Consider the following 20,988-nt stretch of genomic DNA (forward strand, 5'->3'; position numbering starts at 1 on the left):
TGTTGTATGACGTGAAATGCGTTAATGAAAAGGACATGACGAAATGGAGCGTTGTAAGTCAATGCAAATATTGTACTTATGTCTAACACACAATGATAGTTGGGCCCCTACCAACGACTGTAAGATAAGCAGAAGCCCGTGCCTCGTCCAGTGGAGTTTTTGCCGTGCATACATACTCCCCAGCATGTTTGAACTGAGCACCTCGAATGTACAAACCGCCAGAGTTCTCTCCCGTGCCCTGAGGAAAAACAGAGCATACACTACACACAGAAAAGCACAGAACTGGTAACGACTCGGTCACTATTCAGGGCAAACAGGGTTCATAATAGGTACAGTTCAAAACAGGCACAGTCCAGAGCAGTTACAGCTCAAATCAGACACACTCCATAGAAGTTAAAGTTCAAATCAGACAAAGTTAATAGCAGTTACAGATCTAATCAGACACAGTTTACAGCAGTTACAGAACAAATCAAATGCAGTTCATAAGCATGCAGACCGAAACAGTTCAATACAGGCACTGTCCAGAACAGACACAGCTTGCAGCAGATACAGTGTAAACCAGACACCGTAAAGAAAAACAAACTGAAGGAGGTAGAAAGAACCAGACTGCCAAATAGCCTGGGTACATTATGTCAAACTTCAGAAATAAAATCTAATAGCATTTCTTCGAGGAGCGCAGTGGCACTATTAATCTGCTGTAACTTGGCGTGTTTCCTTTTAAAGACTTTCTGACAGAATGGAAATGTACTCGGTATATTACCCATCCAAAATATGGATTGTTGGTGACGTCAATGTCTCTGCCATTCAACGTCCACAAGTACACCATGTCATATACCGGATTGTAGGATGCCTGACAGAACATGAAGGTTGTCTCGTTCAGTAGAACACTCTTAGATGAAGGAGGCCGACTGATAGTTATACCGGCTGGAAACAACGTAAGTAAAGATAAGTATACCATTTTTCTCACCAGATTACTAACACTTATGTAGCATTTGAAATATCGATGATAATTTGTTTCAAGAATATAGGCTTACGTAATACGACAGAAACACGGCAATATTTATAATGTAGTAATTTGCCATTTCTGTACAAAACATTTATCACATAACGAATGAATATGAATCACAGTATGTTAAATACCGTAAAATTAGCAAACATAGGCAAATGTATTCAATGAGATCAGGACAAGTTTCAAATGCAAAAGGGCAGCATATCACTGGACTCCAGACACATAATTATCATAATTTCGTCCCTATGTCGAGTTGAAAAACTCCAGATGTGGCGTAAATCATTCTCAGCCATGCAATTATGCATTATTACATTTGGTTAACTATACCAGTGTAACCATAAATTTTACCCAGCAGAATGGAATAAATGTTTTCAAAAGAGTAAAGATCGGCTCTTATTGGTTAACGGACAGGATGAAACTTATCACGGGTATCCAATGTACGCAATTTTCTGACAGGAACGCCTACATGTGTGACATTTTCCTTACTGGTGACTGCGAGCGCTCCTTCACTGTAGCCTGACCCAGCCTGATTTGTTGCCGTGCACCTGTACTTTCCGGCGTCAGACGACTGTACCTGTGTCATCAACAGATTCCCGTTTCGTAATAGCCGTATTCTACCCGAAGTATCCCCTGCCACGAGCCCTAAATTAGCTCCATTTTTTGACCACGTAAATTCAGGGAATGGAGCCGCTTCCGGTTCACACAAATAGGTGACATTTCCACCCAAAGCGGCTTCCTGTGATGTCCGAAGAGGGAATTTTTCAAAGGTGGGCGCCAATGCTGTTGAAAAACCCAAAAGACATTTTAACAATGGATAAACAGGTGAGTAAACAAGCTATAAACCTTCCAGTTTCGGTATTGTCCATGTGTGAATGGTGGGTCATTGAATTTGGAATCTCACAACTTTATTTACATATTCATTTCCTTACTGGCTCAAATTGTTAACACGCTGGGACGCTGGGACGCTGGGAATACCAGGCCTACCACTGTGTTCGAATCGAGCCCTCCTTGTCTGAGGCTTAAAACATGTTTTTCAGCTACCCGGCGAAGGTAAATTGTTTACCCCGTGCACTCAGGTTTCCTCCACCAATTAATATGACCCTCATCATACCAATGAAAAAAGTCGCCAATCACCGATCAGTCAGTCAGCTATGTATCATAGACGTTAATCATGGAAAATTGCTAAATGTTTTAATCCTCTTCCACTTACATAAAACTCTAAGTTGAGCACTGGACACCGATGTTCCATACAAGTTGGTAGCCGAACATTGGTACATTCCATCGTGGCGGTCTGGGTTTAAATTCTTTATAATTAATACGTTGTGGGATACCTCTATTTCCCCTGCAACAGGCTGAATCACCTGACCGTTCTTAAACCATGAGTAGGTCGGATACGGTACACCTTTTGCTCCACAACGCCATGTCAGTTGGCTTCCAATATCGACATGCTTGTGTCTCAAAGGAAAGTTAAAAAAAGGTTTTGCTGAAAAAGAAAAGGTAAACTAAACCAAAAACTTATCGCCTAACAGAGAAAAATAAGGCTTTACTCTCAATCACATTGCAGACAAAAATGATTAAGTCGAAAGTATGAATAATAAATATTTGTACGAGTATAGTTTGTGTGCCTTTACTTGGTATCACAAAAATCTGATGTTTTACAGATGCCTACCGGAAATGACGACATTGACAGTTTTCTCTGCTATGGCGGTTGAAGTCCGACGACAAGAACACTTATACTGGCCGCTGTCCTCTAGCTGAACGTTAGGGATGATCACGATTCGGTTACTGTCTATAAACACCGCCCTGTCCGTGATGGGTCCATCCACACGTGACCACGAGTATATCAGAGGTGTCCTGAGGGAGGGGACATTTTATTAAAAACATGTATTTATTTATTTGACTGATGGTTTGTCCACTACTCACTTATATGAGGCAATCAGATACCTGACACTCTATCTGACCACAGAAATAGCAGCGAAAGTTGATCATTCGGACTTACCGATACTTTTATTACATCACATTATTTTTATTTCAAGCCTATTATACCAGACATCGTTTTAGAGAGTGTAGATGTTTGAAAAGAATAATTTGATATCAAAACACACCACCCCCTCAAAAAAGGATAACGTGAAATGCGACGATAAATATATAAAATACCAGATGGCTATCTTCCATCCCGAATTTTAAACAGACGTGTTTCAAAACACTCGAAAATTCCTTACGTGCCATAAGCAAAACATTCCATGCGAAGCATTTGTCCTCTCAGTGGTGTGGCTGGGAATACAGCGATGAAGTCACTGTGGATATCCGGACCCCACTCTCGGGCCGCTGTAATCACGGAAGTGAGCTAACATTTAGAAATTTATAACTAACACACTGAAATATTGCACAAAAGTCAGTTTCACACACAACAGCGTTTCCATAAGTGAAGTTATGAAAACATTCTTTTTTCTCATTCCCTATCATAAATATGGCGTGTCTCATATAGAAAATGAAAACTGTGAAATGTGTGCAGTCAGACGAAAGTTTGGTACCAAATATAGTACTTAGCGCCAAAAGTTGTTTCAATGGCCAATAGATGTCACAAAGTTTATTACCCAGACTGAAAGCATACCATGTTACATGTTATCAACTATAAACCTGTTAGCATCATCTCAAGGAAGACTAACATTAACTTCTACTGCTTCAGTTTGAACAGTTCTTAGTTATATGGACGTTTTAGAACGTCACAGGTTGAGAACGTGTGTGCATTCTTGAATTGAAAAGCAAGGCAAAGAATGATACGTTTGAGTGAAATCGTTGAGTTAGTACTGCAGTTCGATGAATAAGGGCTTGGACTTCAAACCTAAGACTTAAAATTGACAATCTTGCAGTTTACTTACTTAGTTATGAACAAAACATGACGAGACAAACTCCTATCGACCACCAGCATAACAAAGTACAATAAAACATAGGAAATAATGTGGTCTTTAATGTCTTATCTTCATTTATCGGTATTTCAGTCCACTCACTTCCGTCCATGATCTGGAGCGGTATGGGCAGACTGGTTCTGCTGGGTGTCTGCTTTATCTCTGTGTCGCCGTAGTTGGAGGAGAGAGTGGCCACGCAGTAGTACCGTCCCTCGTCCACCCTTGTCACCTCCGAGAAATACAGCTTACCCAGGGCAGAGATGAACAGGTATGGCTGCAGACTGGGTCTCACAAAGTTACCCGCATTATCTTTGTACCATTGATAGGTCAGTGCTAAAAAAAAAACACACAAAAAAGGCTTGAAACATCATACCTTGTAACAGCGCGCTTAATGGCCACAACACCACCGATCTGTATTTAACCGAGTGGTAAAACAAATATTAAGCAGATATAAATTATCTATTTTTCTTAGACCCTTGAAGAGAGCAGATAGCTATGTCGACTTTCTAATAGCATTTGTATTATTAAAACAACGGAAAAAAATAGGATGAACATTCATTTCTCGACATTTCCTAAAAACCAACATGACAAGCAATTAGAAATTAATGACTGTTGTTTTATACCGCGTAAAAGACCCAAAAATCATAATGAAAGGCTTTCAGTCTCCGTTAATCCACTTACGATCACGCTGGTATGATAGTAGATTGATTGTATCCAAGAGTTTGAAATTGGTTAAACAGGATAGTTGTTAAATAGCAGCCTTACCCGGTTTGTGGTTTGGAGGGATACATTCTATGGCCGCTCCGTTGTACTCATACGTCCTCACCGTTTCACGAGGAACATTGGAAAATTCTCCAATGTCTGAAACACGCCAATGGATAGTAGGTTTTAGAATAAATTTACTAACTACACCAGCTTGATATAGGTAACATACCAGCAGACCAATTTTGTTGAAAGGAATAGTAAAAATCCCAATAAAATTCTGCCTAGAAGAATCTAAGACACCACATAAAATTCCTGGCGAACGTTGTCATTAAAAAGAATCGGCTTCAAAAAACGGGATTCGATTCAGAATACACGGTGAAAACCTTAAACACTGATCTCATAAACGACTGAATTGAATCTACTCTTAAAGGAATGGTTTCCCGTCTGAATTGAATTTGGTAATATTCTGGTAACTTTCTGTTATTGGTTGACTATATGTTAAATTATTCCATTGCAATATGCAATATGTATCAATATCATGGATAGCCTGGGAATGTTATCAGAAGACGTGACATAGACATGGGGCTACTTACACCCAAATGAGAGCTGAATGATGCTTCCAATGATCATTCCGAATTGATTCTCGGCTCGACATTGATAGCGACCAGAATCAGCGCCCTCTTCCGGGTGATCAATTGTCAGCCTCCCATTGGTCAGTGTGTATCTGGGGTCGAGGTCCCCCGTTATGTCAATAACATGACCCCCCTCTATCCGGCTCCAGCCGTACCTGGCCGCTGGGTTCGCTATGGCTGCACACTCCACAGATGCCTTAGTCTCCTTCTGACTGATAACAACAACGTCTGTGGCTTCCACAGAAAAAGTCGGGCCACGCAGATAATTGTTCGGATCTGTTGTCTCAGTGCCATAGTCTGTCAAGAAACAAGAGGTAATAAATACTGAAACAACGGCGAGAAACGTTTTTGGTTAAACTTTTACTTTTATCTACGAAAATACAGTGTCAGAATATATATTATCCAAGTGTTGATCACTTAGGTTCACTGAAAGACTGTGTCGTCCTAGCAGACAGACCAAGGTTTATGAAATACAAAATGTATGGCAAGTAATTTTTGTTACTTTTTGACACTTAGTTTCCTGAAATCAAACAACTGGTACATCCAGTTTGAATGAAGAAATGTAGCAGCGAGAACAGAACAGAGCTGGAAATATTTGTGTACGGTTAGAAGAGGCCAGTGTAGAATCCAATATTTTAAATGACTAGTCGAAGAAGATCTAAACACGATGAATAAAATAATAATGAAGCTTTCATTATGAAAATAGAAATAATAATTAGACTGTTATTATTATTAAGCATGTAGATGTTTAGAGGATATAAAAGAAATACACAAAGTTTCTGAGAAATCGGTGCAGTAATTTAGCAGGAGTTGCATGGACAAAATCTGTGTACATGAAAATCCATTATTGCACTAATAAATTGCCTGAACAGGAGTAACAAGGAAATAATTACCCGATTGAAATTAAACTTGAACAAGTTTAGATGATAGAAAAGATGTATGGTAATTCTCAGCAAAATTGGCTAAGTAGTTTGGGAGGATGCATGAACAATATCTTGTCTACAGACAGACGGGCGGACAGAGTGATTCCAATATAACCACTCACCACTTCTCTCAACTTCGTTGAGGGTGTAATAAAGGTAATTTTTGGTGGATTTAAAGCCTTGAATCCATCATTTTTTCACTTCGCATAAAGCTCTACTTAACTGCCTGGACTCCTTCATCAAATTGTGTTGGTAGGTCCTATTTACTTACTATTTACAAATCCCTCTTCAAACTGTAGCAACCTACCAAAATCTCTATGGTCCTGTACAATTCGATATGCCTCGACTTGTGGAATCTCACATATGTATGGCAATGACAACGTCATATGACTTCGGCTCCAACCTACAGCAGCATCTAATAAATGCACAAAAAAGGAAAACATCAGATATAGAAGGTTCACGTTTTGAATCAGTGGAACATGGGGCCGGGTCAACGATTACTATTGTCCTCCTCGTTTGGCAAGGCATATTCAAATGTATAAACCGCACTGAGCTGGCTGAGGGGCGACAGCTTTCTTAAGACATTAAAACTGGCACATTAAAATTGGCATTTTTGATACTTCCTAGCTTTGTATTAGTATTTATTATCAGTACTCTATGAGTACACCGTGTGTGTTGTCATATCTCCTGCGTTTTGACATGTCATTTTAGTGAAGCAGCACTATCAGTATGTCGACATTCAGACTGGTCAACTGCAAGGATAAACTGCCATTATATGGCTGACATAATGCTGAAATCCATGAGGAAAGATCATTGCAGGTAAATACACTTTACTGTACACCTGTACCGACATATGTTTTGGGTCAAAGTGAGAGACGCATCATTTTATCATTTAAAAGAAAGCAAAACAGCTGTGCTAAAAATATACCTTTCCACGTGTAGACAATTATCTCCCCTTGTTGGTTGCGATCGGCTTCACTCAGCCAGTAATGCGGATCATCTGGTACTGGTGAACCATCCCCTTCCCAGCGGAAGACTGGATGGTTCTTAGAAATCTGTATTCCACTGGTATACCAGCTATTCCTAGTGTAGAAAACATTTAATACTAAAACGTTCCCTTAGAAATGACAATGATCCTCATGTAGCTTGCGTAAAAACACATTTAACGTTTCAGCAGTTCATTGTTGGACAAAAACGAAATCCAAGCTTTCTGTTTGAAAGGTTGCAATAAAATTTCCTCAGGCAAGTGGGGAAATGGGAGTCAAATAATTGATCAATATCAGTGTGAATAAGTACTTCCGAGTTAAATGAAGAAAATCCAACAAATAAAGCAATCCAAACAGAAACACGGAAATGTTAAAAACAGTGCAACTTTGATGATAATTTAGACCAGTCCAGTCACAGGCAGATGCAGGCCATCATGTATTTGCATTACAGAAGTGTATCACGGTGAACGAAAATGAAGCTATTTCCAATGGTTTATTATTGTAGTACACGTACCATGTCTTGTCGAATCCCTTGATCCACTGAGTGATATAGTTGTGTTCAGAAAGGCTGTTGATGCTCACCACTCCGGCACCCTTCGTCTGACAAATGTACAAGGATCACGTTTGCTCTGAATGAAAATACACTATAGCAAAACGTGCTGGACTAATCCAGATACACGCCGTACAGTTATATTAATATAGTTATGCAACTGAATACATAAATATTCCCTGTGGGTTCTCCTTACTGTATAAGACCAAGTGCCCTTATTCCTCACCTTGTCACAACCTTCAGTGTAATTCATGCCCAAAACTACATTGGTTTGGTTGACCAGTTTCGTGGCTTCACAAAAAGCATGATTTTATTAACCAACATGGAATAATGCCTTCAGAAGATCCTTGAACAAACACTTTGCACTTCCGAAAAGTTGAACAATTACAGTATATGCCACTGAAGACGGAGATATTTACGACCCTATTGTTTTTTGGCATTAGAGTCCCAACCAAACATTTATACGTAAGCCTCTAGTTTATATATAGAAAGCCCCCTTGACAGATTTCAACTGGATGATCTCGTATCTCACTGGATAGGTCCAACAAACCGGATAACTCTAACTTTTATCACTGTGACCTTCTCCCGTTCTTGCTAAAACAAAATTTACTTCATAAACCTTCCGCCTTAGAATGAAATAAAATGCACATGTATGGATTTAATGTGTTTGAAAGTTACAGCTACATCATGTCGTGTGGAAAATGTGAGCCACTAGAATAACATCGATGCCGATACTTTGATGTGACCACGGAAGCTATACGCATATTCTTCTCAAATGTAATTATTCACTGCCAGTGTTTACTTAGTTTACATTGTGCAATTGTGTAAACGTTGCAAACAAAGTCTGCAAATTCCACAGTTGCATTTGGTCTATTTGAACAACACAGACCACTGGGATAAAAACCGAGGGAAATATCATCTTGATGGATATTGATGGTTAAACGCCACGACTATTCGGGGAAATGGTACATAGACATTAAAAGCATGGTGGAGAAAAACAAACAAAGGCATGGAGAAATCATTGTTACTGGCAAGCATGTTATCTTCGGGCGGCGCCATAACATTCTCGCTAGGAAGGTAATATGCGGTGTGCGCATCTTATACATAGTGCCCAGTAATGGGAGCAGTTAACCCTCTACATGTACACGGTAAGGTATATTTAGACTGGGAATCAATTGCACTCGCGAACATAATGGATCCCTAAAGAATGAATTTCATAGTCTAGTGCATACAGTGAAAGGTACACTGCAGCAGAGTAATGGAAATTTCTGTTTTGTTTCTTGTGCATACAGTGAAAGGCACACTGCAGCAGAGTAATGGAAATTTTTGTTTTATAGACATCCCATATGACCCTGAGTGCAAGTCATTCAATACTGGGCTTACGAGGCATGACATTTTGGCGTCTTGGTATTTCAAGGTTGGGTAGAATACGAATTTATAGCAAGATTGTTGATTCAACTCCCAGTTGTTTGGACAGCCTGAAAAATTAAAAGTAATACGTGAAGTAGTAATAATGAAGACATTTAATTCCACACGAGACATCAATGAGAATCAAACGAAATAGTATTTTGTATAACGTAATACCTTCGAAATGACTAGAGCGTTTCTATTTATGTGCTCAAAATGAAATATATCATCCTATGAAAAGCTATCAAACAAATCTCTTCAAACCAGATATATTTATTTATTGATTTAATTGGCGTTTTACGCCGTACTGAAGAATATTTTACTTGTATGACGGCGGCCAGCATCATGGTGGGAGAGAACCGGGCAGAGCCCGGGGGAAACCCAATACCATCCACAAGCTGCTGGCTGCTGGCAGACCTTCTCACGTACGACCGGAGAGGAAGTCAGCAAGAGCTGGTTTTGAACGCCGCTCTAGCGTGCTAACCACCTCTGGTGGCAAGAAGAAACATCCACCGTGCATTTAATTATGGGAAAGTAGTTTATCCTTCCAGGGAATAGACACATGTCCAAATACGACAGCATGCACCAATGTTATAATACCATTTAATAGAGCCAGTCGAGAAAAAAAACCTGTATAGTGTACCTTGAATGAGTTGGTGTACTCCAGGAAGACACGTCAGGAATGTCACGACAGTAAATATCAACTCATGGTGCCTCCTACTTAAAGTAAATCAAAACCGACTCTGTTTAAGCACTCATACGGAACCCCATAAGAGATAAAATGACAAGCCGCATTGGTCACTAATGTGGACTCTCACCTCTGAAGCATTTCAAAAAATTATAGTGCTTGAAAATTGCTGATGTCGAATCCTAGACAGTGTTTAAAACCTACACTGTAAAAAGTACGGAAGTGTGGGCAAAATAGCAGTTGTTGAAAAAGACAGAAAATAAAACGGAGACTCTCCACAAGAAATTTCGGACAATTCAATCTTTATTGCTGTGTGTCGCTTGCAGGATATAAACACCGCAAATCGCCTAACATATATATAAGGCCATCTCCATTCAAAAGTCCTGAAATAACCAAGACAGAATAAATCAATGCTTAAAGGAATCATTTTTAATTAGATTTATTTAGTTAAGTTTAAGCTATTTTGAATAATATTCCACATACTTACAGGGATGAAGGAAACCCATGAACCGGGCAAGCCCATCCCCCACCCAATACCCACCCACCCCCCACCCTCCCATATGAGGAAGTCTTCATTTGGAAGGTATAACCTTTACATGCAGTCATATGAAGAGCATATAAAACGAGGTTAGAAAGTTGTCGTACGGTGAAAACATCTGCCAACAGATGAACATTTGTCATTTGTAGGGGTTTTTTACAGCAACACACAAAATGCTTTCACTGCACTCTGATTACGATTACGAGAACAGCTCTATGGCAGATGATGTCATATCAAAATTGTTTAATGTGAAGCGGAGGGGATTGTCAGAATTTAGCATTGTGTGAGTCACGTGTTAGTTAAGATAAGAATACACTGGTACCTATGGCACCATGATTCATACATGAGTGGGCTATACGACTATATATAGAGCTTACCCTGTCAAAATGAATGTCAAAGGCAAGCGTGTTTGACAAGTCATTTGTACGATTTGAAGTACAGGATATGAGAGAGATTTTCATGTCCTAAAATAGACAGGAAAACAGTGCTGATAATTTCTTTAGCAAGAACAAAGTGAGTGAACGTTACAAACTGTTGTTTGTTTGTTTTGGAGGGTTGGGGGAGTTTGTCAGAAATATAATAAAAGACTTACAGCATAGAAAGAAAAACCAGAGAAGGGTGTTAGTTGACAAATTGGCAAGTCAGCCGTAAATGGTGAAATACGGCCTCTTGTCAATTTATCTAAGTTAGTTTTATTCTACCTGTTAATCTAAATTCTTAAATAGCAGCAAATTACACGCCCACTACCACCATAGCTTAAGAATTTGGTAGAGAAAAATACAGTGATGTTAATTGCAATTTAATAGACGTCAAAGTTCATTATCTACTAGTGTTGTTGTTTAATGTGAATTTCCCTATGGTGTATGAACTTTAACCTTACTATATGTATAAAATTCCATTTTGTGTTGTGTTAATACTGAACCAAGGATCGCCATATTTATATTGGTGCAGTGGTTTAATGGGAAGCCGTGTCAAATGTACCTGACATGATTATCGACTCATGCAAAAAGTCCAGACACGGCAATCGACTCATGCACCAATTCCAGACACGACGATCGACTCATGCACTAAGCCCAGACACGGCGATCGACTCATGCACCAAGTCCATGCACGATACTCGACTCATGCACCAAGTCCAGACACAACGATCAACTCGTGCACCAAGTCCAGGCACGGCGATCGACTCATGCAGCAAGTCCGGACACGATGCTTGACCCGTGCACCAAGTCACACTGTTCATAGCAAAGCGTCACGTGTATTTGTTGCCGGTCCACACCGTAGGCCTACACAGCAAAGCGTCCCGTGTATCTTTTGCCGGTCCACACCTCTCTTTAATATAGAATCATTCACAGAAAATTCCATGTTTCCATAATATCATATTCTTAATCTTACGTAAGATGTTACATGAGAATAAATGGAAATATGTTTCTACAGCGCACATGCGCGTAAGTATACACATGTATATACTTAATAGTTTCGAGAGGCTTTCAGAGTATCTGTATGAAGCAATAGTTTTAGTTTCAGGAAATTTCTGTTTGGTTTCTGTCATTTAACAGTTTAAAGCTTGAGCATCCAACAGCATGCAATAACATTGTACGTTACGCTTTATAGAAGCATGGCAAAAACACAGGAAGAAGCCGCTAGCTTGAACATATCAATGCTCCTGTGGACTTCAAGGACTGCCATTCCCATCGAAGTGTTTCACATATGAGACATACAGAAACCAGTTAAGACTTATAAAATTTAATACTTGCATAACAATCGTCATAATCTGGCTTCGTAAGATTGATATGTCATCTGAACATATATATTAAAATACTAGACATTAAAATATTAGATTTATATCCCATAGTATTCCTATAAATATTACAGGTGATACCACACAACACTAAAAAGGTTTTCCATGAATAAAACCAGTGTGTGGATCTTCTCATTTATCTAACCCGCGTAATCTACTAGCAGGTGAAAAACTGGTACTGTTCGAAAAAACCAGCCTAAAAAAAACAGAAAAGGAATGGCCACCCAACGCTATTTTAAATATTCCGTCGTGCATCTCAAATATGCGAAAAAGTAATTTCGTTAGATATCAAAGCTTGATCTTCTCTTCGGAAGTGTAAAGGAGAGATAATATTATTGTGATCCCTTCCTGTTCAAACATCTTGCCAGGGTCAGCTGGGCGAGTTCACGTACTGAGCTGATCAGATGATGCTAACCTGGGCTGTGGTGACACGCTCGGCTCTGTCTTATAGCTGTCTAGAACAAAGCCTGCTGGTCAAGCTGTAATCACTGGGGTTATACCCTTAACCAGACCACAGTGTAACGAGCATATGTACACACACACACACATAGACAGTGTTAAATGTAAAGAAACTCTTGTTGTCTGTGTGGTTTGAAAATAAAAAGGCTTGAGTGTTTTATGGGGAATAGATATTTTGGGTTTTAAAATCTTTTACACTTGTTGGTCATTGTATAGAATACGGCATCACATGACACCAAGTACGGTGTCACAGTGTAGAGGACGGCATTACACAACACCAAATAAGCTGTCAAGGTGCAGAATACAGCATCACGCAAAACCAAATACGGTAACACATTGCAGAGTGCCAAATAACACAACACCAAATACGGTGTCACAGTACAGAATAGGACATTACACAACACCAAATACGGTGTCACAGTGCAGAGGACGGCATTACACAACACCAATAGGGTGTCACCGTACAGAATACGTCATCACAACACCAAATACGACGTCACAGTACACAGTACGGCATTATACAACATCAAATGCAGCACCACACAAAACACCATGATGTATAACACAATACAGTATACAGTAAAATCATTCACACCATCACAACACACAACACGCTCCATCAAACAACACTATACAGGAGCTAATTCACAAAATCCATTGAGCTTAGGCTAAACTTTCAAACTCGAATTCTATTTATTAGCTTTGTTGTAAAATTTCCAATTTTTACACATTTGTCAACAAAAACACTTGTAACAGTCATGTTTATAAAACTAACTCCTCTGATCCAAAAAATAATGTTAAACCATAACCACAATTAAAATTCGGGTTGGTTACAAACTTGGCTGTGTTAAACGGCAAACGTGCCAGCGCAAGACGAAACCCACGTTGACAAATGTGTTTTCTTCACATGTACAATGTTTGAGCAGGGCGATGAGGCGGGTGTACGTATTAACCTGGATAAATTCTTACGATCCTTGTATACCTTCTTAGCACAATCCCCTCGCCTTCTGACTGTCGTATCCCCACCCCCAGTCTCATCCTCCTAGGTAACGATATAGAGAAGATTTACGGAAAGGTACCTGTTCCCACCAGTGTGTGATGATGATGGATCATAAACCACCGACTTATAACTGTGGTTTTAAGAAATGTAGGAGCTGTGAGTAGACTGTGTACAGCGAGTAGGTAGATCCACACAGAAGGTCACATGTACACATCAAATAAATTGGCGTTCTTGTAACTGTTACATAATAAACGATTTATTTAATTATTTTTTTATGTTTCGTATTATAAGTGTTTTTGTTTGACAAGTGTAGGGCTTTCGAAGAAAATAACATATAGGTTAGAGTTTTATGGGGAAATTGTACTCGTCTGGGGAACTTAATTATACAAGAAACGATAAACTAAGCCAAATTTGTAAGTATATTGTTAACGAAAAAAAAAAAAACCTGCCTAGACAGGCTACCAGAAATGTAGCCCTGACCATGTATTTGCCTAAGAGGTAGGCTCCATGAGCATACATACATCCAGCTTCAACGTTTCGCGACTTACAGCCGCAAGTCAAAGCATGATTAATCTTTAACAGTTATATCATTCAACGCCCCAACGCATTAACAAACTTACCTTTCCAAATTCATTTTGTTACAGAATCCTGTTTTAGCATACGAATTTTCTAATCCACAACGAATGTTCCAGGTTAATAGTTCAGTTCAACATGATAGTGGTGTGTCTGTGGCTATTTGGAACAGGTTAAATCCACACTTCACACGTCCTAGCCCTTGTGGCAGACTGTTGACTGGTTCGAGTCTACACTGCGTCCCGAGCTGCACGGAGAGGCAGTAAAGAGGCTCATAAACTAGACCTCGCTCGAGGAAGTGCACACACTCGTTAGTTATCATAAAGTTTTACTGCGCAATAAGAAACGATGGTGTTGTTATCTCGTAAATTTACTACAGATCCGTGAAAAGTTAGCTTTTATTTCATAGTGCAGGTGAGTAAACGACGACAAACCATATTTCACTTTTATTTATCAGCTTCTGGCCGGCCAGTTATAGGTCAACTGTCTTTTTCTATACATAGCATAACAGCATATAGAATATATATGGATGTCATGCAAATCATATTTAAGCAGTGATCGATATGTGTGCATGTACCTGTCTTTTAGATTTTCATTAGTGGATAACACATTGTTTTGAGTTATTCTACACAGTACCATTAACGCTGTTACAGTATAGTAAAATGGTGGCATGCAGCAATATGAAAATTGCAAGCATATATCGTATTCAAAAAGTGAACATACCCGAAAGCGGGACAGCCAGTTCAGAATAAAAAATATGAATTGTCAGTTTGAGATAATAAAATGCCTCTAAATTTCCCACAGAACTAAGAGTTTTCCTATGGGCACAAATCAATAATTATTGGCACAAGTTTTGCATTTCGCCGCCACTGTATGATACCAACTGAAAACTATGTCTGAATTGGCAAATTAGATAGTAAATTGTACTTAAAATGACGTACATGAATCAGAGCTGATAGATGGATAAGTATCAATATTTGAGTTACCAAAGAAACCTGAATTTGGTACATTGGCAACAAAAAAGATGGTATCCATGCAGAGATTGCATAAGCATTGATTTTGGCATTCCTATCTAGAGGCAGTTTGTAACTGGTATCTAAATTAGCCCTTTTCGCTTTACTGGTACATCTGAGATGGCTAAATGCCGTACCGGTACTAGATTCGTGGGAAAACATATAAAGGTAAGCAAAGACACAAAAACTGGCTATAGGGTACCCTTCATTCCTTCATACCCTTCGTTCCCGTAATGGTTATGAAGCAATGAACAACTACCTGCAGATGTAGGTCCAGTCATAACGCCATTTATTTATGAATAATCCGCGTACAGCTGAATAACTCGTAGAATGTGCGACTTCAAGTAATGTGCGACTTCAAGTAATGTGCAAATTCAAGTAATGTGCGATGACAATTATCCGTTCGTCTTCTTAAACAGTGTATCTGGAACCCTCTCACTGATACGCCCTCTTGCCCATGCCATTCGTATCCAGTTAATCTCCATCCAATCTGTTTGTATAATTAACGTGTTCAGTCGGTTGTGTACTCCAGGATTAGGCAGACATCTGGATAGAACCTCAATTATAAGTTAAGGATAGTAGATCGCCTACCCCGAGCATAACGTAGGGGTGGGGCCCGAGAGTAAAGTCCGGGTAACAGAATAATTTACGAGTACCACACCAAGAAGTATGTACGGGTACCACACCGAGAATTATATACGGGTAACGCCCCGAGAACAATGTGCCACCCCGAGAATGATGTACGGGTTACACTCCGAGAATGATGCACGGGTAACACTCCGAGAATGATGTACGGGTAACACTCCGAGAATGATGTACGGGTAACACTCCGGGAATGATGTACGGCTATCACCCCGAGAATGATGTACGGGTAACACTCCGAGAATGATGTACGGGTAACACTCCGGGAATGATGTACGGGTAACACTCCGAGAATGATGTACGGGTAACACTCCGGGAATGATGTACGGGTACCACCCCGAGAATGATGTACGGGTACCACCCCGAGAATGATGTACGGGTAACACTCCGGGAATGATGTACGGGTAACACTCCGAGAATGATGTACGGCTATCACCCCGAGAATTATGTACGGGTTCCACCCCGAGAATTATGTACGGGTTCCACCCTGAGAATGATGCACTGGTACCACCCCGAGAATTATGTACGGGTTCCACCCTGAGAATGATGCACTGGTACCACCCCGAGAATTATGTACGGGTTCCACCCTGAGAATGATGCACTGGTACCACCCCGAGAATGATGTACGGGTACCACCCTGAGAATGATGTACGGGTAACACTCCGAGAATGATGTACGGGTAACACTCCGAGAATGATGTACGGGCAACAGAGTGAAGTGTCCTTGAAGACAACTGTTGCTATTTTCAGAGCAGAGTATTGGAGACTATCAATTCGTTTTACCTGAGTATTGCATACAGATTTTTTTAAGACTGTATGTCTTGTTTTGTTTGCTCCCCATTTTGTGCCTGATATGCATCTTATAAGATTAAAAACGCATTGACATCTGCTTGTGAGATCATCAAACTGACGTTTCAACGTTATTTCGCTATGGAGAATCATCCCTAGGTATTTTACCTTGTCTTTGAAGACCATTTTCTTTCCACCTAGAGAGAGTTCTATATTTAGCCTCCTATTCTTCTATTTGTGAAAACAATAGTGGTGTTTTAGTGGTGAAGAATTTGAATCCCCATTTAACCAATCAACGATAATGACACAACTGACTCCGTCTGGCCACAACTGTCACACCCTCATAACCCAAATTGTGGTATTTCCCCTATTAATAGAAATGCCTTCACCAATTTCACTCGCGAGATTATCTTCATCCCATTCCAGATGATTAATAATGTGTGAACAATAAAGTGTAAGAGTCTATCTCAGTCAATCACCAAACATCATCTAAGTACAGTCGAGGTTCACCTCGTTGTAGAATTAACAAACATGGCGGACATCGGCAATCTGCCGGTACGGACGGCGTGATTGAACCAAAATAAAAATGTAACTGCAGTCTATTTCCCTACAACTCCAACTGGATAAACATCTACAAAGATCCTAGGTATGACTCAAAGTAGAAGTAGCTGTGACTCTGGATTATTTACAGAGAAAATATCGAATGTCACTCTCACCGTAACACAAAGAAAAGTGGTCACTGGATAAATGAGATGATCACAACGAAACAAACAACTTCGGAGTTCGTTATAATATTGACCACTGGGTTCCCAACTTAATGAACCATTGTTCTCTTGCAGTGCTAGTCCGAGACTGCTCTGACATTAGGTTTGGCAAAAGTTTTGATCGGTCAAGGATGACCCCAAACTAGCCCATAGATGGACTCAGTGTGCTATTTTAATATTCTGACATTCATCGTAACACTGAGACCATCAACGCTTCTCAAAAAACATGGCGCGCATATCAAACTCTCATTTCCTGCAAACTTATGGTAGTTCAAATCACTTCCTCTCTGCATTGATATGTAATTTTCCAGTGCCTCTCCGTTGACAGCCATTTTGAGTCACATACTTCTGGGTTTAAAATGCAACTGAGTTTCGGCATTGAAATCCTCTAGAAAACTATCATATTCCCAGTGCCGTTTGTAAGAACAACTTCTGTCTACGTAATTCACACCAAAAAGGCATAAAAAAGAACATGTATTGTTGTGCAGCTAAGTTTGGCTGCTGTCAGCACGGATTTCATCGAAATCGGCCCCATCGAGTTGGAGTGTGCAGATGTGCGGCGATTTGTTTGAGAAGTGTCGATGGACTCAGTGTTACGAAGAATGTCAAAATTTTAAAATAGCACACTACGTCCATCTGGATGGACTAGCCCCAAACTAGCGTCAGATCGTACACCATTTAAAAACCTGATGCAGTTGCCATGGTAGCTTGTCACGGCGTTTGAGACCAAAATTACCCGTCAAATACGTCTCCACGGCCTAGACATTTGCACACGCTTGTGTCCCTTATCGTATGTCGAAGTATCACAAGCACAATGTCGATCGGTTATTTCTCGCATGGAACCGAGAACGGCTGTACTGGCAATCTGGATTCATTTGACAAGGGCGGGTAACTGCATCAGGTTTTTAAATAGAACGTGCTCTGACGTCGGTTTGGGCCATCCTTGGTCGAATAAAACTTGCCAAACCTATGACGTCAGTTAGCAGTCTCGGACTATTGCAGTGCATGAGTAATGAAATAAAACTTTACTAGTTTGTTCATTAAATCAATTCATCAATAGATCATGCACAGACCTTTGGCCCTATAATTACTTTACGCTGGAAAGGTCCCTCAAAGGTGTCTCCGCTGGAATTAATGGTTATACGGTTTAACGCCATGCACACTGTAGTCTACCTGGATTTGATTATTATCCCTTCCTGTTTCCAGCATGTCTCCAATCTTGGTACACTTGTGCTTCTACATATGACACGTAATGACCTATTTAGCACTGGTTTTGACGTCCGTGCGGTATAAGGATGAACTGTTATCTGCCAGGGAGAAACAAGATTGTCAACTCTGAATTATTGAGTTTGACACTCGATTCGACAGTATGCAATCAACGGAGATGACAACTAGATCCAAATACAACAAACTTTACCCAACCTGAGTCACCAGTCTTTAGCAGAGGAAAACAGACTGCCGTAAGTCGAGAATGGCGCAATGGTGCATTGGGACACAACCGCCTGTATAGTTGTTCCGTTATGTCACCTGGCTATTGACACAACTGACGAGTCTCTGACATTTAGTTATAAGTAAGGAACACAAGTCCAAGCGTAATATTAACTACCACTATTATACGATTTAATTGTACTCTGGTGGACACAGAGGTCTACTGGCACATGGCATTGCTGTAGCGACTGACAGTAAAAGCACGTGGAAGCTTTTATAGTAAGTGGTAGGCCCTAAATGCAGCCTAACATGTTAATTGCCAACTCATGTCTAAGTTTAGCCTGAGCACAAATTCACGAACACCTGCCAAAAGAAGTGACCCACAGAGACAATATTCTTGAACAGTATTGCACGCAACATAAGTCGAACCGTTCAGTTCCTTGAGCCCACGGCTTTGCTGTGGGCACGTACATGTATACACACAACCAAATACGTATATTTGGTACAGGCATGGAGGTAGAATAGATGGAGGCACAACTATGAGGGGCTTTAAAGTGGTCAATGTACGTTACCGACACCACGTGGGCCGGTCTCTGTTTTGACAAGATGGCTTGGTCAGCCCTTCGCGCAAGCGCTCTCGCGAGGCTTTCACAGACGAACAGCCAGGACACGCGTTTTGATAACACGAGGTAACACGGCTCAAGCTGATTGAGACTAGTACGAAGTTTTGTATTCAACACTGAGATAAATGGACATAGACCGCAGATGGAAGTTGGATGGACCCCGATAACATCATGGCAAATGCCAAGTTTTAAGAAATTCAGAAACTCACGCTGATATTTTGTCCTGTTGACTGGACTTGTCCGCATAACATCCCTTTCCCCACAAATACGACAGTTTTCGGACAACTTTTCTGCGTGAATATCCTTTCTCAATGGTCTCGATCAGCCATGCTCTTCCTAAAAAAAATGAGACTTAATTCTTCGCGTTTTTCATTTGTGCTTATATAAAGAGGTCATAGTGCCATGTGTCCACAGGGAAATGAAAGCAAATAATTTGCTATTGTACATAAATCTATGGGAAATTAGGTTTCTGTAGAGGGGTTAAACCTTTGGAGTCTATATATAGACATATAAGGAGGTGTTAATTAATCCTTCCTGTTTTTATTAGGTCTACGGGAGAACAGCCCGTCGTATTACAGCACGGTCTTTTTCACATCGCTGTAACAACCTAAGCCTCGTACAGCTGTCAGTCAAACTTGTGCTCATAGATCATTTTATAAGCAATTTATAACCGTTCTTGGTGACCAGTTAGTTACGATGTACGTACAGGGGGAAATGCCACACAGAGGCAATTTTATGTGTTTTTTGGAGAAAGCTCCTTTTCTGAGCAAATCTAGCTGAACATCGGTAAGGTAAAGTGAACATCACAGAGCCTGCATGAAGCCTTTTCATAACCAGACAGACCAACATGTGGTCGGCAGGTCAGTCAACCACAGGCCGAATAGTGTCTACTTCTATTCTACCTCCATGGTACAGGCAAGTCCATGTATATATAAACCAGCAGCGCGGTGGGTGCAAGCAGTTAGTGTGGTTAGCCCTATCTGATAGCAGAATTGCGAAGCCCTTGATTTAAATGTGATGTCCATTCTTTTATTATTTAAAACATATACACTTCATACAGCACACGGCCATCATATACAGAACATACGGCAATAGGAATCACACATTCGGCCATGATTATAATGATACACTGGCCTATTATGGACGGAAAATGAATCGTATATAGTATATACCCAATGTAACAGATGAAGTTTGTAGAATGGAATACATGTCATCACTACCTTAAGAACCTGGGGCCGATTCAACAAGGCGATTTTTTGAACCAAGTGAAAATTTAAATTTAAATTCAATTTACATCTCATACAATTTTAAATTAGGAAAGATTTCCCCTCACGTAAAGCATACGGGATCTTTCCACATTTAGTACTCAACACCTGCAAGATTTTCTTTCACTGATATTAACAGGCTTTGTCAAATAGGCCCAGTCCTCTCTTTCAGAGGACTTTGTAAACGTTCATGTTTCAGTGCTCTTTAACCTTGATTACCTCATAATGCTTGCCACCGTTGTATATGTGAAATATTTATGAGTACCACGCAATCACCAATTAAATAAA

The 20,988-nt window shown here is 40.1% G+C and overlaps 1 protein-coding gene across 2 annotated transcripts in view; it reads right to left on the bottom strand.

The window, feature by feature from the left end:
- LOC135461557 (contactin-like) overlaps nucleotides 1–14,375 on the bottom strand; it is a 28,191-nt gene extending 13,816 nt beyond the window's left edge. Inside the window, exons 1-15 of one of the 2 annotated variants that reach the window (XM_064738707.1) lie at nucleotides 14,225–14,375; nucleotides 9,765–9,838; nucleotides 9,098–9,192; nucleotides 7,679–7,764; nucleotides 7,107–7,261; nucleotides 6,486–6,593; nucleotides 5,217–5,552; nucleotides 4,684–4,779; nucleotides 4,021–4,251; nucleotides 3,232–3,337; nucleotides 2,679–2,863; nucleotides 2,220–2,492; nucleotides 1,496–1,789; nucleotides 761–924; nucleotides 112–238 (exon numbers count right to left, since the gene is read on the bottom strand). In XM_064738707.1, the coding sequence (XP_064594777.1) occupies nucleotides 112–238; nucleotides 761–924; nucleotides 1,496–1,789; nucleotides 2,220–2,492; nucleotides 2,679–2,863; nucleotides 3,232–3,337; nucleotides 4,021–4,251; nucleotides 4,684–4,779; nucleotides 5,217–5,552; nucleotides 6,486–6,593; nucleotides 7,107–7,261; nucleotides 7,679–7,764; nucleotides 9,098–9,192; nucleotides 9,765–9,838; nucleotides 14,225–14,238 (2,344 nt within the window). In that variant the 5' untranslated portion in view covers nucleotides 14,239–14,375. Of the gene's footprint in view, nucleotides 1–111; nucleotides 239–760; nucleotides 925–1,495; nucleotides 1,790–2,219; nucleotides 2,493–2,678; nucleotides 2,864–3,231; nucleotides 3,338–4,020; nucleotides 4,252–4,683; nucleotides 4,780–5,216; nucleotides 5,553–6,485; nucleotides 6,594–7,106; nucleotides 7,262–7,678; nucleotides 7,765–9,097; nucleotides 9,193–9,764; nucleotides 9,842–14,224 lie in introns of both variants that reach the window. The other variant, XM_064738706.1, reaches the window with a different exon arrangement.
- Between the last annotated feature and the right edge of the window lie 6,613 nt (nucleotides 14,376–20,988).

Source organism: Liolophura sinensis, chromosome 1 (assembly GCF_032854445.1).
Source record: "Liolophura sinensis isolate JHLJ2023 chromosome 1, CUHK_Ljap_v2, whole genome shotgun sequence".
In the NCBI taxonomy this organism is placed as follows: domain Eukaryota; kingdom Metazoa; phylum Mollusca; class Polyplacophora; order Chitonida; family Chitonidae; genus Liolophura; species Liolophura sinensis.